The sequence below is a fragment of the Anolis sagrei genome, chromosome 9, assembly GCF_037176765.1.
Source record: "Anolis sagrei isolate rAnoSag1 chromosome 9, rAnoSag1.mat, whole genome shotgun sequence".
Classification (NCBI taxonomy): Eukaryota; Metazoa; Chordata; class Lepidosauria; order Squamata; family Dactyloidae; genus Anolis; species Anolis sagrei.
The window spans coordinates 1,311,107-1,323,852 of record NC_090029.1 but is presented as its reverse complement, the minus strand read 5'-3'; the positions used below and the strand labels follow the sequence as shown (position 1 = coordinate 1,323,852).

General features: G+C 50.6%; 1 protein-coding gene across 1 annotated transcript in view; it reads right to left on the bottom strand.

The window, feature by feature from the left end:
- Positions 1-31: 31 nt before the first annotated feature.
- MNS1 (meiosis specific nuclear structural 1) overlaps positions 32-12,746 on the bottom strand; it is a 35,868-nt gene continuing 23,153 nt past the window's right edge. The window contains exons 7-10 of the mRNA XM_067471200.1: positions 11,484-11,591; positions 8,942-9,199; positions 3,955-4,080; positions 32-297 (exon numbers count right to left, since the gene is read on the bottom strand). Of these exons, the coding sequence (XP_067327301.1) occupies positions 199-297; positions 3,955-4,080; positions 8,942-9,199; positions 11,484-11,591 (591 nt within the window). The 3' untranslated portion in view covers positions 32-198. The remainder of the gene's footprint in view (positions 298-3,954; positions 4,081-8,941; positions 9,200-11,483; positions 11,592-12,746) is intronic.

Below are 12,746 nucleotides of genomic sequence, written 5' to 3'. Positions count from 1 at the left end.
CACCCAGATTAATTTCCCAAAGGGAGACCTGTTGCTGGAAATACAATTTATTGCTACAAAACCGGGAGAGACAGAGAGTTGGGGCATATGTGCACAGAGTGATTTTTGAGACGTACCGCTTTGCAGGCACAGAGATGCCACCGTCCGCACTCCTGTCCAGGCGAGGCTTCTGGATGGGCCCCCTCCCTCCTCCTGCCTTCACTGCTCCGCGGGGGGTCCCTCTCGCTCCCGCCTTTGGTAGACCTGCCGGAACTCCTCCCCGAGAAGCTCCAAGTCCCGGTCGTCTTTGAGGACACCCTGAACGGACAGAGAGGCAACACAGAACAGTCTGCATCCTGAATTCTGGGATAGGGCTATAACTTTGGAAAAGAAAATAGTAACTAAAATTTATGAGAAACTGGGTGACAGAAACAGAAGAGATTATTTTATTATTAATTATTATTATTAACTTTATTTATACCCCGCAAAAATCTCCTGAAGGACTCGATGCGGCTTACAAAGGCCAAGGCCACCAACAAAACAACAGCATACAAATATAACCAGAAAACTCATAAAGCAAATAATAAAACATCAAGCAAGACAATAAAACACTAAAACAATAACAGCATGATGCATTTAAAACCTAAGGCCGGGCCAAATGTAATAGACAAAATTTAAAAAGTGCTGGACGTGACAGGTGACATGTAGAGGTTTTTGGAGGTAGGTGCAATGTGCAGACAATCCTTAATCTCTAACAAAGTGCATTTGGGACTTGATGCCGGGAGTTTCCTATTCTGGAAAGGAACGGTGGAACAGCCAGGTCCTAAGGCTCTTCCTAAAGACTGCCAGCGTTGGGGCCTGTCTGATGTCCTTGGGGAGAGAGTTCCAGAGTCGGGGGGCCACCACAGAGAAGGCTCTGTCCCTCGTCCCCACCAGACACGCTTGCGACGCCGGTGGGATCGTGAGCAGGACCTCTCCAGATGATCGAAGGGAGCATGTGGGTTCGTATACAGAGATGCGGTCACACAGGTAGACGGGTCCCAAACTGTTTAGGGCTTTGTAGGTAAGCACCTGCACCTTGAATTGGGACCGCAAGATGAACGGCAGCCAATGGAGCTCCTTGAACAGGAGGGTTGACCGCTCCCTGTAAGGAGCACCAGTTAATAACATAGCTGCCGCCCATTGGACCAGTTGGAATTTCCGAGCCGTTTTCAAGGGCAGCCCCACGTAGAGCGCATTGCAGTAGTCCAATCTGGAGGTGACCAAGGCATGGGCCACCCCGGCCAGATCAGCCTTTATGATTAAAAACTTGATAAAATGGGCAAGAAATATTATCCAACAAATTTAAGGGAATGGGAACAAATTTGGAACAAAACGTCTAAAGCAGTTTTTCTCAACCTGGGGATCGGGACCTCTGAGGGGGTTGTGAGGGGGTGTCAAAGGGGTCGCCAAAGACCATCAGAAAACACAGTATTTTCTGTTGGTCATCGGGATTCTGTGTGGGAAGTTTGACCCAATTCTATTGTTGGTCGAGTTCAGAAGGCTCTTCGATTGTAAGTGAACTATAAATCCCAGCAACTACAACTCCCAAATGACAAAATCATAATGTTTTGAGTGATGGTCACTCCTTGTGTTGTGAGACTTTTATTGCCAAATTTGGTGTGATTCGTTCACTGGTTCTTTTATTTTTAAAGCACTCATTATGCAGAGAGCACTTATATATATATATATATATATATATATATATATATATATACACTAGCCGTCCTCTGCCACGTGTTGCTGTGGCCCACATGGGGCTTCTGTGTGGGAGGTTTGGCCCAATTCTGTCGTTGGTGGGGTTCAGAATGCTCTGTGATTGTAGGTGAACTACAAATCCCAGCAACTACAACTCCAAAATGTCAAGATTCTATTTTCCCCAAACGCCACCAGTGTTCACCTTTGGGCATATTGAGTATTCATGTCAAGTGGGATCCAGATCCATCATTGTTTGAGTCCACAGTGCTCTCTGGATGGAGGCGAACTACAACTCCAAAACCAAAGAACACTGCCTATCAAACCCTTCCAGTATTTTCTATTGGTCATGGGAGAACTGTGTGCAAAGATTGGTTCAATTCCATTGTTGATGGGGTTCAGAATGCTCTTTGATTGTAGGTGAACTATAAATCCCAGCAACTACAACTCCCAAATGACAAAATCAATTTTTTGGAGTGAAGGACATACATTGGGTTGTTAGGTGTATGCTGTCCAAATTTGGTGTCAATTCCTCCAGTAGTGTTTTTTGAGTTCTGTTAATCCCACAAACGAACATTACATTTATATATATATATATATATATATATATATATATATATATATATAAGGCCTGGGTAACAACGGAAACATTTGTTTCTAAAATCGATTCATTTTTTGGGTTTTTTTGCGTTTCAATATTTAAAAGAATTCCGATTTTTTTTTTTAAAAAAAAGTTCGATATTTACGAAATTTCGTAAATGTTAAAAAATTACAAAACAATAACGAAACAATAACGAATCGATTCGTTAATGGCGGACGCGACCGCGCAATACTCTAAAAAACCTCCAAATGGGACAGGGGGAACTTCTGAAGCTTCCCTCTCCGTCTGTTGTTGACTGTTGGTGTGATAATTTATAATTTTTTTTCACTAATTAAACAAAAAACAACTATAAAACTTGCCCCAGACATGCGGAAATAATAACGAAATGACCTCAAACCAATAACGAAACGAATACATAACGAAAGACGAAGCATTAATGAAACGAATTGAAAAATTCGTTTCGTTTTTAAGCTGCTCCAGAATGGTTCGTTATCGCTTCGTTAACCCCAAAAAAAAAATAACGAATTTTTAACTAATTACGAATTAACGAAACGAAACCGCCCAGCCCTAATATATATGTGTGTGTGTGTATGTATGTGTGTGTGTGTGTGTGTGTGTGTGTGTGTGTATATATATATATATATATATATATATATGAACAGTTTGCACCCTGAGAGAAGTCTTCAGGGCTGCCTCGCTCCCAGAACTCCCATCGGCCCTTTCATAGAATCATAGAATCATAGAATCAAAGAGTTGGAAGAGACCTCATGGGCCATCCAGTCCAACCCCATTCTGCCAAGAAGCAGGAATATTGCATTCAAATCACCCCTGACAGATGGCCATCCAGCCTCTGCTTAAAAGCTTCCAAAGAAGGAGCCTCCACCACACTCCCTCCGGGGCAGAGAGTTCCACTGCTGAACGGCTCTCACAGTCAGGAAGTTCTTCCTAATGATCAGATGGAATCTCCTCTCTTGTAGTTTGAAGCCATTGTTCCATTGCGTCCTAGTCTCCAGGGAAGCAGAAAGGAAGCTTGCTCCCTCCTCCCTGTGGCTTCCTCTCACATATTTATCCATGGCTATCATCATATCTCCTCTCAGCCTTCTCTTCTTCAGGCTAAACATGCCCAGTTCCCTAAGCCGCTCCTCATAGGGCTTGTTCTCCAGACCCTTGATCATTTTAGTCGCCCTCCTCTGGACACATTCCAGCTTGTCAATATCTTTCTTGAATTGTGGTGCCCAGAATTGGACACAATATTCCAGATGTGGTCTAACCAAAGCAGAATAGAGCATGGGGAGCATTACTTCCTTAGATCTAGACACTAGGCTCCTATTGATGCAGCCCAAAATCCCATTGGCTTTTTTTGCCGCCACATCACATTCCTGGCTCATGTTTAACTTGTTGTCCACGAGGACTCCAAGATCTTTTTCACACGTACTGCTCTCGAGCCAGGCCTCATCGTCCCCCATTCGGTATCTTTGCATTTCATCACTGAGAAACTGGCGCCCTTCTCCTTCCTCTGGCCCAACGGCCTGCCGTTGCATTTGGCCTGGCCAGATCAGCATGGCTCTCCGACCACAAGGGCCTATGGGAGGCGAACCTCGAGCGCCAACCCGGACCCCCCTCTTCTCCCCTGGACTCACCCTGGGCAGGTACCCCAACAGCTTCACGGCGTGCTCCTTGAGCAGCTTCTGCCGCTCCTCCTCAATAATGTGGTTGACGATCTCTTTCCTTCTTTCTGCCTCCTGGATGTCTTCCAGTTCACGTTCCTACCCGCCAAACCAAAGAATTTAGTTATTTAGAGCTTTTATAACCCGGTCTTCTCGACCTCCGAAGAGGGACTCAGGCCGGCTAACAGCAGGAAATTCATACACAAGTAAGGTAAACATAATAGCATCGTAATACATAAAATACATTAAATTACAGATCATACAATTACAAAAAGCCGGGTCGTCAAAGTAAAATCACACATTTATCACCATCCGCCGGTGTGGTCAGCAGTTATTGTCTCAATCATCGTTCTGCAAATGCTATATTCCAAAGCCAGGTTTTTATTCCAAAGCCAAAGCAAGGAGACCTCGAATTCGGCCTGATTCGGACCGCTTTTCCAAATTAACTATTCCCAATAGGTCTCCTAAGGCAATTTGGTGTAACCAGGTGAGCGGGCCCTCTGGCTTGAAGGTGGTGTTGTTGAACGCCAGGTCTGTCAACGGGAAAACAACTTGGATCCAGGACTTAATCCTGGAGGAGCGGGCAGATCTGGCGTGCATCACGGAGACCTGGCTGGATGAAGCGGGGGGCGTAAATCTCTCCCAGCTTTGTCCTCCAGGTTTCTCCGTGCAACACCAACCTAGAGCCGGAGGACGGGGAGGCGGGGTCGCAGTAGTCTATAGAGATACCATCCATCTAACCAGGAGCCCCATCCCGCAGACCACAAATTTTGAATGCGTCCACCTGAGGGTGGGTGACCGGGACAGAATAGGGATTCTGCTAGTGTACCGTCCACCTCGCTGCACTACAGTCTCCCTGCCTGAGCTAGCGGGGGTGGTCTCGAGCCTGGCGGTGGAGTCCCAACGGCTTCTTGTGCTGGGGGACTTCAACATCCACGCCGAGGCAACCCTCACAGGTGCGGCTCAGGACTTCATGTCCGCCATGGCAACCATGGGGCTGTCCCAACACATAACTGGCCCCACCCACTGTGCTGGACACACATTGGACTTGGTTTTCTGCCAGGGATGGGAGCAGGGTGGCGGTGTGGAGGAGTTGTCCATCTCTCCGTTGCCGTGGACCGACCACTTCCTGATTAGATTTAGGCTCACTGCGTCCCCTAACCTCCGCAAGGGTGGAGGACCCATTAAGTTGGTCCGCCCCAGGAGGCTAATGGATCCGAACGGATTCCTGACGGCTCTTGGGGAGTTTCCCGCCACCGCGGTAGGCGACAATGTCGAGGCCTTGGTCGCTCTCTGGAATGGGGAGATGACCAGGGCTATTGACATGATCGCTCCGGAACGTCCCCTCTCAAGTAACCGAGCTAAACCAGCCCCTTGGTTCACCGAGGAGCTGGCAGCGATGAAGCGAAGGAAGAGGGTTCTAGAGAGCGTGTGGCGATCGGACCCAAACGAGTCAAACCGAACACGGTTTGTGTCCTTTTTGAGGGCATATGCCGCGGCAATAAAAGCCGCAAAGAAAACTTTCTTTGCGGCCACTATTGCGTCTGCAAAAAACCGTCCGGCGGAGCTGTTCCAGGTTGTCAGAGGTCTTTTAACTCCCCCCACCGGTGGGAGCCCTGACAACTCGGCAGCGCGCTGTGAAGCATTTGCTCGGTTCTTTGCAGACAAAGTCGCTTTGATCCGTTCTGGGCTGGACGCCACATTAGATGCAGTCTCCGTGAATGTGACACAAGCACCTGCTTGTCAGATTTTGTTGGATTCTTTTCAGCTTGTGAAACCCGAGGATGTGGACAAGGTACTTGGAGGAATGAGACCCACCACGTCCATCCTAGACCCCTGCCCATCCTGGCTTCTTAAAGAGGCCAGAGGGGGATTGGCCGAGTGGGTAACGGTGGTGGTTAATGCCTCCCTTCGGGAAGGCAAGATTCCAGCGAGCCTAAAACAGGCTGTTATAAAGCCGCTGTTGAAGAAACCATCACTGGACCCCACTAAATTGGACAACTTTCGGCCTGTTTCCAATCTTCCCTTCTTGGGCAAAGTCATGGAAAGCGTGGTGGCCTCACAACTCCAGGTATTCTTGAGAGACACGGATTATCTGGATCCGGCACAGTCTGGTTTCAGACCGGGACATGGTACCGAGACGGTCTTGGTCGCCTTAGTGGATGATCTGCGCCGGGAGCTAGACAGGGGGAGTGTGTCCCTGTTGGTGCTCCTGGACCTCTCAGCGGCCTTCGATACCGTCGACCACGGTATTCTTCTGAGGCGCCTTGCAGAGATGGGTCTTGGGGGCACTGCTCTGCAGTGGCTCCGGTCATTTCTGGAGGGTCGTACTCAGAAGGTGTTACTGGGGGACTCCTGCTCAACGCCGCAGCCGTTGACCTGTGGCGTTCCTCAGGGTTCCATCTTGTCCCCCTTGTTGTTTAACATCTACATGAAGCCGCTGGGTGAGATCATCCGGAGTTTCGGGGTGCGGTGTCACCTGTACGCAGATGACGTCCAACTCTGTCACTCCTTCCCACCTGCTACTAAGGAGGCCGTCGAAGTCCTGAACCGGTGCCTGGCCGCTGTAACGGTCTGGATGAGGGCGAACAAACTGAAATTAAATCCAGACAAGACAGAGGTACTCCTGGTCAGTCGCAAGGCCGAACAGGGTATAGGGTTACAGCCTGTGCTGGACGGGGTCGCACTCCCCTTGAAGGCGCAGGTTCGCAGCTTGGGTGTGACCCTGGATTCATCGCTGAGCCTGGAGCCTCAGGTTTCAGCGGTGACCAGGGGAGCATTTGCACAGCTTAGGCTCGTGCGCCAGCTGCGCCCGTATCTTGGGAAGTCTGACTTGGCCACGGTGGTACACGCTTTGGTCACATCCCGCCTCGACTACTGCAACGCTCTCTACGTGGGGCTGCCCTTAAAGACGGTCCGGAAGCTTCAGCTAGTCCAGCGCGCGGCAGCCATGTTGTTAACGGGAGCGGGACGCAGAGAGCATACAACGCCTCTGCTATCCCAGCTCCACTGGCTGCCGATCTGCTACCGGGCCCAATTTAAGGTGCTGGTGTTATCCTACAAAGCCCTAAACGGTTCCGGCCCAAAATACCTTGCAGACCGCATCTCGGCCTACGAGCCCACGAGGGCCTTGAGATCTTCCGGGGAGGCCCTCCTCTCGGTCCCGCCTGCCTCACAGGGACGCCTGGCGGGGACGAGGGAGCGGGCCTTCTCGGTGGTGGCCCCCCGGCTGTGGAACACCCTCCCTGCTGAAGTTAGACAGGCGCCCTCCCTCATGGCCTTTCGTAGGGGCCTGAAAACATGGCTCTTCGAGCAGGCCTTCAACTGAGTATATTGAATGACACGGGAATGAACTATGACTACGAATTTTGGCTATGACCCCAGGACTTGACGAAGCGGATTTTTAGTATAAGTATATGTTATGTTGTATTTGTCTGGTTTGTATCGTCATGACTCACTGTACACTGTCTTCTCTGTTGTTGTTCACCGCCCCGAGTCGCCCTCGGGCTGAGAGGGGCGGTCAATAAATGCAAGAAATAAATAAATAAATAAATAAATAAATTTACCAGCTTCCTGAAAGTCGGGAGGGAGGGGGCAGATCTAATCTCTATTGGGAGAGAGTTCCAGAGCCGAGGGGCCACCACCGAGAAGGCCCTGTCCCTCGTCCCCACCAGATGCGATTGCGAAGGTGGTGGGACCAAGAGCAGGGCCCCTCCGGAAGATCTTAACAACCTTGATGGTTCATAGGGGAGAATCCGTTCGGACTGGGCCGGAGCCGTTTAGGGATTTATAGGTCAATACCAGCACTTTAAATTCTGCTCAGAAGCTAACTGGCAGCCAGTGGAGCTGGCGCAACAAAGGAGTAGTCGTATGCTCCCTGAGCCCCGCTCCTGTTAGTAATCTGGCTGCCGCACGTTGGACTAGTTGAAGCTTCCGGGCAGTCTTCAAAGGCAACGCCACGTAGAGAGCATTGCAGTAGTCTATATGGGATGTAACCAGAGCATGGACCACCATGGCCAAGTCAGACTTCCCAAGGTACAAGCGCAGCTGGCGCACAAGCTTTAATTGTGTAAAAGCTCTCCCGGCCACCACTGAGACCTGGGGTTCCAGGCTCAGCCATGAGTCCAGGATCACTCCCAAGCTGAGAACCTGCGCCTTCAGGGGGAGTGTCACCCCATCCAACACAGGCTGTAACCCTATGCCCTGTTCGGCCTTTTGACTGACCAGGAGTACCTCTGTCTTGTCTGGATTCACTTTCGATTTGTTCGCCCTCATCCAGACCGTCACAGCGGCCAAGCACCGGTTCAGGAACTCGACAGCCTGCTTAGTAGCAGGTGGGAAGGAGTGACAGAGTTGGACATCATCCGCGTACAGATGACACCGCACCCTGAAACTCCGGATGATCTCTCCCAACGGCTTCGTGTATATGTTGAACATCATAGGGGACAGTACTGAGCCCTGCGGGACCCCACCGTACAATGGCTGTGGGGTCGAGCAGGAGTCCCCTAGCAACACCTTCTGGGAGCGACCCTCGAGGAAGAACTGGAGTACCCCCGAGGCCCATCCCCGCGAGGCGTCCCAGGAGGATACCGAGGTCAACGGTATTGAAGGCTGCTGAGAGGTCCAGCAGAACCAACAGGGACACATTCCCCCTGTCCAGTTCCTGGCAAAGATCATCCACTAAGGCAACCAAGGCTGTGTCGGTACCATGTCCCGGCCTAAAGCCAGTCTGCGCCGGATCCAGATAATCCGTGTCTATCAGGAAATCCTGGAGTTGCGGTTACTTCTGTAGCCAGGCATCACTTTGGGAGCCTTGTGAGGATCCTAGTGCTGGAAAGAGACTCCACAGGCCACCGGGTCCCTGCTTTGGCTCTGGCCGCCCTTGGCTCTGTGGGGCCCGAAGGCCGGCTGCTTCCCTCCCTCCCTCCCGCAGGGGCCCCTCTCTCTCCCCTCCTCCCACCTTGTCGGCCAGGAACTGCTTGCGCCGCTCCTCAATCAGCCGCTCGACTTCCTTCCGGTGCTCCAGCTGCTTCATGCGGCGCTTCTGGGCGTTCATCTGCTCGATCCGGTCGTCCTCCGCAAACTTGGCTAGCATGGCCTGCCGGAAGGCGGCCTCCTCCTCCCGCATGGCCTGCAGCAGCACCTCCTTGCTGGCCAGCTGCTCCTCGTAGGCCTTGCGCAGCTCCAGCCGCTGCCGGATCTTCTTCTCCATCTCCTCCTAGAGCGCGGGGGGCATAAGGGCTGCGTTACTTCCCTCCCTGAGAAAAATGTATAACATCACAAAGGACGACCACCTCACCCGCCTCACAGGAAACCTGCTACCAAACAGGAGCTTTTTGGTTGAGTGCCAGGGCCAGAGAAGCAGAGGGCGCAAACAGAAGAACGGCCTGCCTCAGGGGAGCGTGCTTGCTCCATCCATGTTCAACATCTACACACATGACCAGCCACTGCCAGAAGGGACAGAGAGTTTCAGCTATGCTGATGATCGTGCCATCACTGCTCAAGCAGGGAGCTTTGAGATGGTTGAGCAGAAGCTCTCCAAAGCTCTCGGTGCCCTTACTGCCTATTACAGGGAAAACCAGCTGATCCCTAATCCATCTGAAACACAGACATGTGCCTTTTATCTCAAGGACAGACAAGCATCCCGAGCTCTGAGGATTATGACCTGGGAAGGAAGGAATCCCCCTGGAGCATTGCAGCGCACCCAAATCCTTGGGAGGAGTCACTCTGGACCATGCTCTGACCTACAAGAAGCACTGCCTGAACATCAAGCAAAAAGTGGGTGCTAGAAACAATATCATACGAAAGCTGACTGGCACAACCTGGGGATCACAACCAGACACAGTGAAGACATCTGCCCTTGCGCTATGCTACTCTGCTGCTGAGTACGCATGCCCAGTGTGGAACACATCTCACCACGCTAAAACAGTGGATGTGGCTCTAAATGAGACATGCCAAATTATCACAGGGTTTCTGCGCCCTACACCACGGGAGAAATTACACTGCTTAGCCGGTATTTCACCACCTGACATCCACCGGGAGTAGCAACCAATAGTGAAAGGACCAAGGCAGAGACATCTTCAGCGCATTCCTTGTTTGGGTGTCAGCCAGCAGTCAACGACTTAAGTCAAGAAATCGTTTTCTGAGATCTACAGAGACACTCACAGGAACACCTCAGCAAGCGAGAGTCCAAAAGTGGCACGCTCAAACCCAGAACCTCAACCAATGGCTGATACCCAATGAGAGACTCCCCCCTGGGCACACAGAAGACGGGACGACTTGGAAAGCGCTGAACAGACCACGAGATGCAGAGTCAATCTTAAGAAATAGGGCTACAGGGTGGAATCCTCGGCATGTGAGTGTGGAGAAGAGCCAACCACTGACCACCTGCTGCAATGCACCCTGAGCCCTGCCACATGATGCACAAGGGAGGACCTTCTTGCAGCCACACCAGAGGCAATCCAAGTCGCCAGAGAGTGGTCAAAGGACATCTAATCCACTACCAAACTTGCAAATTTTGTATTTTGTCTGTTTGTTTGTTTTGTTAGAAATGTAATACAAATGTCTGGTTGCTGATGACACGATAAATAAATAAATACTTCCCTCCCTCCCTCCTGGCCCCTTGAGTGCGAAAGGATCCCGGAGGCCCACTAGCCCAACCCCCTTCTGTCTGCCAGGCAGGAAAAGCACAAAGCCCTCCCGACAGACGGCCATCCTGCTTCTGCTTCAAAGCAAAGAAGAGGGAGGAAATGGGCAGCAAGACAAACAGGGCAATGCATTTGGCGAAGAAACTTCTCATCCTTGTCAACATATTACATTTAGGTCATTCTCCCCCAGTGGCGTAATGGGTTAAACCCTTGAAGACCAACAGGTCAGAGGTTCGGATCCAGGGGGAGCGCCTCTGTCAGCTCCAGCTCCCCATGCGATGACATGAGGGAATTTATTTATCGTGTCATCAGCAACCATACCATTATATTACAATTCTAACAGAGCAAAACAAACACACAGATTAAAAAGAAAAAGGGGAAAAAAACACACACAGATTTTGCAAATTTGGTAGTTGGTTAAATGTCCTTTGACCAGTATCTGGCCCCTTGGAGTGCCTCTGGTGTTGCTGCAAGAAGGTCCTCCATCGTGCATGTGGCAGGGCTCAGGGTGCATTGCAACAGGGAGGGAAGCCTCCCACAAGGATGGTAAAACATTGAGACATCCTTGCAGACGGCCAATTCTCACATACCAGAAGCAACTTGCAGTTTCTCAAGTCGCTCCTGGCACGAAAATATACCCCATAAAAAGGACTTTTGCTCTCGCTTGCATGCACACCAAACCCAAAACATGAACTGGTCCTTCAGAGTGCAATAGATCTGTTTCTGCAGTGACTGAAGGGAGGAAGAGTCCATGAGGCTGCCCCCCACTTCAGGGTAACCAAAACTTGCTTCGGAGCGCTGCACCTTGTTGCGCCCAATGGCGCAGGCGACGGGCCCCCAATCCTCCCAGCTTACCATCTCCTTCTTCCGGTCGGCCTCCATGCGCTCCTCCCAGAGCAGCTCCGTCCGGACTTCCTCCATCTCCTCCCGCTCCTGCTGCTCCTTCTCCAGGATGTCTGCCAGCTGAAACACAGAGAGAGGAACAGGACACCGTGAGCCGCCCCCAGCCGCCATGCCTCTTCTTATTCTGCATTAGGGATTATTTGGCCCCTTCGGACACAGCTCCATCGTGTCTCCTCCAACATCCCTTGGGAGCCCTACTATATAATAATATATAAAACTAGCCGTCCCCTGCCAGGCGTTGCTGTGGCCCAGTCTGGTGATCTGGAAAATAAAGTAATGAGCAAGTGTTGGTTTCTAATAGATGTAATTTCTTGATGCTTGTGGGTAAACAGTATTTCTGGCTGTTTCTTTGTCAGTGTTGATGTGGACAGTGTCTGGTTTGCCGGTAGGGTGTTAGGAATTGTAGGAGTTGAAGTCCAAAACACCTGGAGGGATGAAGTTTGCCCATGCCTGGTATAATATATATTGTGGTGCCCCAGGTGGCCCAGTGGGTTAAAGCACTGAGCTGCTGAGCTTGTTGGTCGCAGATTCGATTCCGGGGAGTGGTGTGAGCTTTTGCTGTCAGCCCCAGTTTCTGCCAACCTAGCAGTTCGAAAACTATTCCTGTAACTGTTACTATGCCACCAGGCAGTCAAGGCTATCAACACCTGGGCCATCCCCGTGATTAGATACATGCAAATGTGAGTAGATCAATAGGTACCGCTCCGGCAAGAAGGTAATGGCGCTCCCTGCGGTCATGTTGGCCACATGACCTTGGAGGTGTCTATGGACAACGCCAGCTCGTTAGCTTAAAAATGGAGGTGAGCACCACACCCCAGAGTCAGACCTGACTGGACTTTACCTTTTATAATAATACTAACCGTCCCCTGCCACACGTTGCTGTGCCCATTCTGGTGGTCATGGAGTTTCTGTGTGGGAGGTTTGGCCCAATTCTATCGTTGGTGGGATTGAGAATACTCTGTGATTGTAAGTGAACTATAAATCTTAGCAACTACAACTCCCAAATGTCAAGATTCTATTTTCCCCAAACTCCACCAGTGTTCACATTTGGGCATATTAAGTATTCATGTAGAGTTTGGTCCAGATCAATCACTGTTTGAGTCCACAGTGCTCTCTGGATATAGGTGAACTACAACTCCAAAACCAAAGGACACTGCCCACCAAACCCTTCCAGTATTTTCTGCTGTTCATGGGAGAACTGTGTGCCAAGTTTGG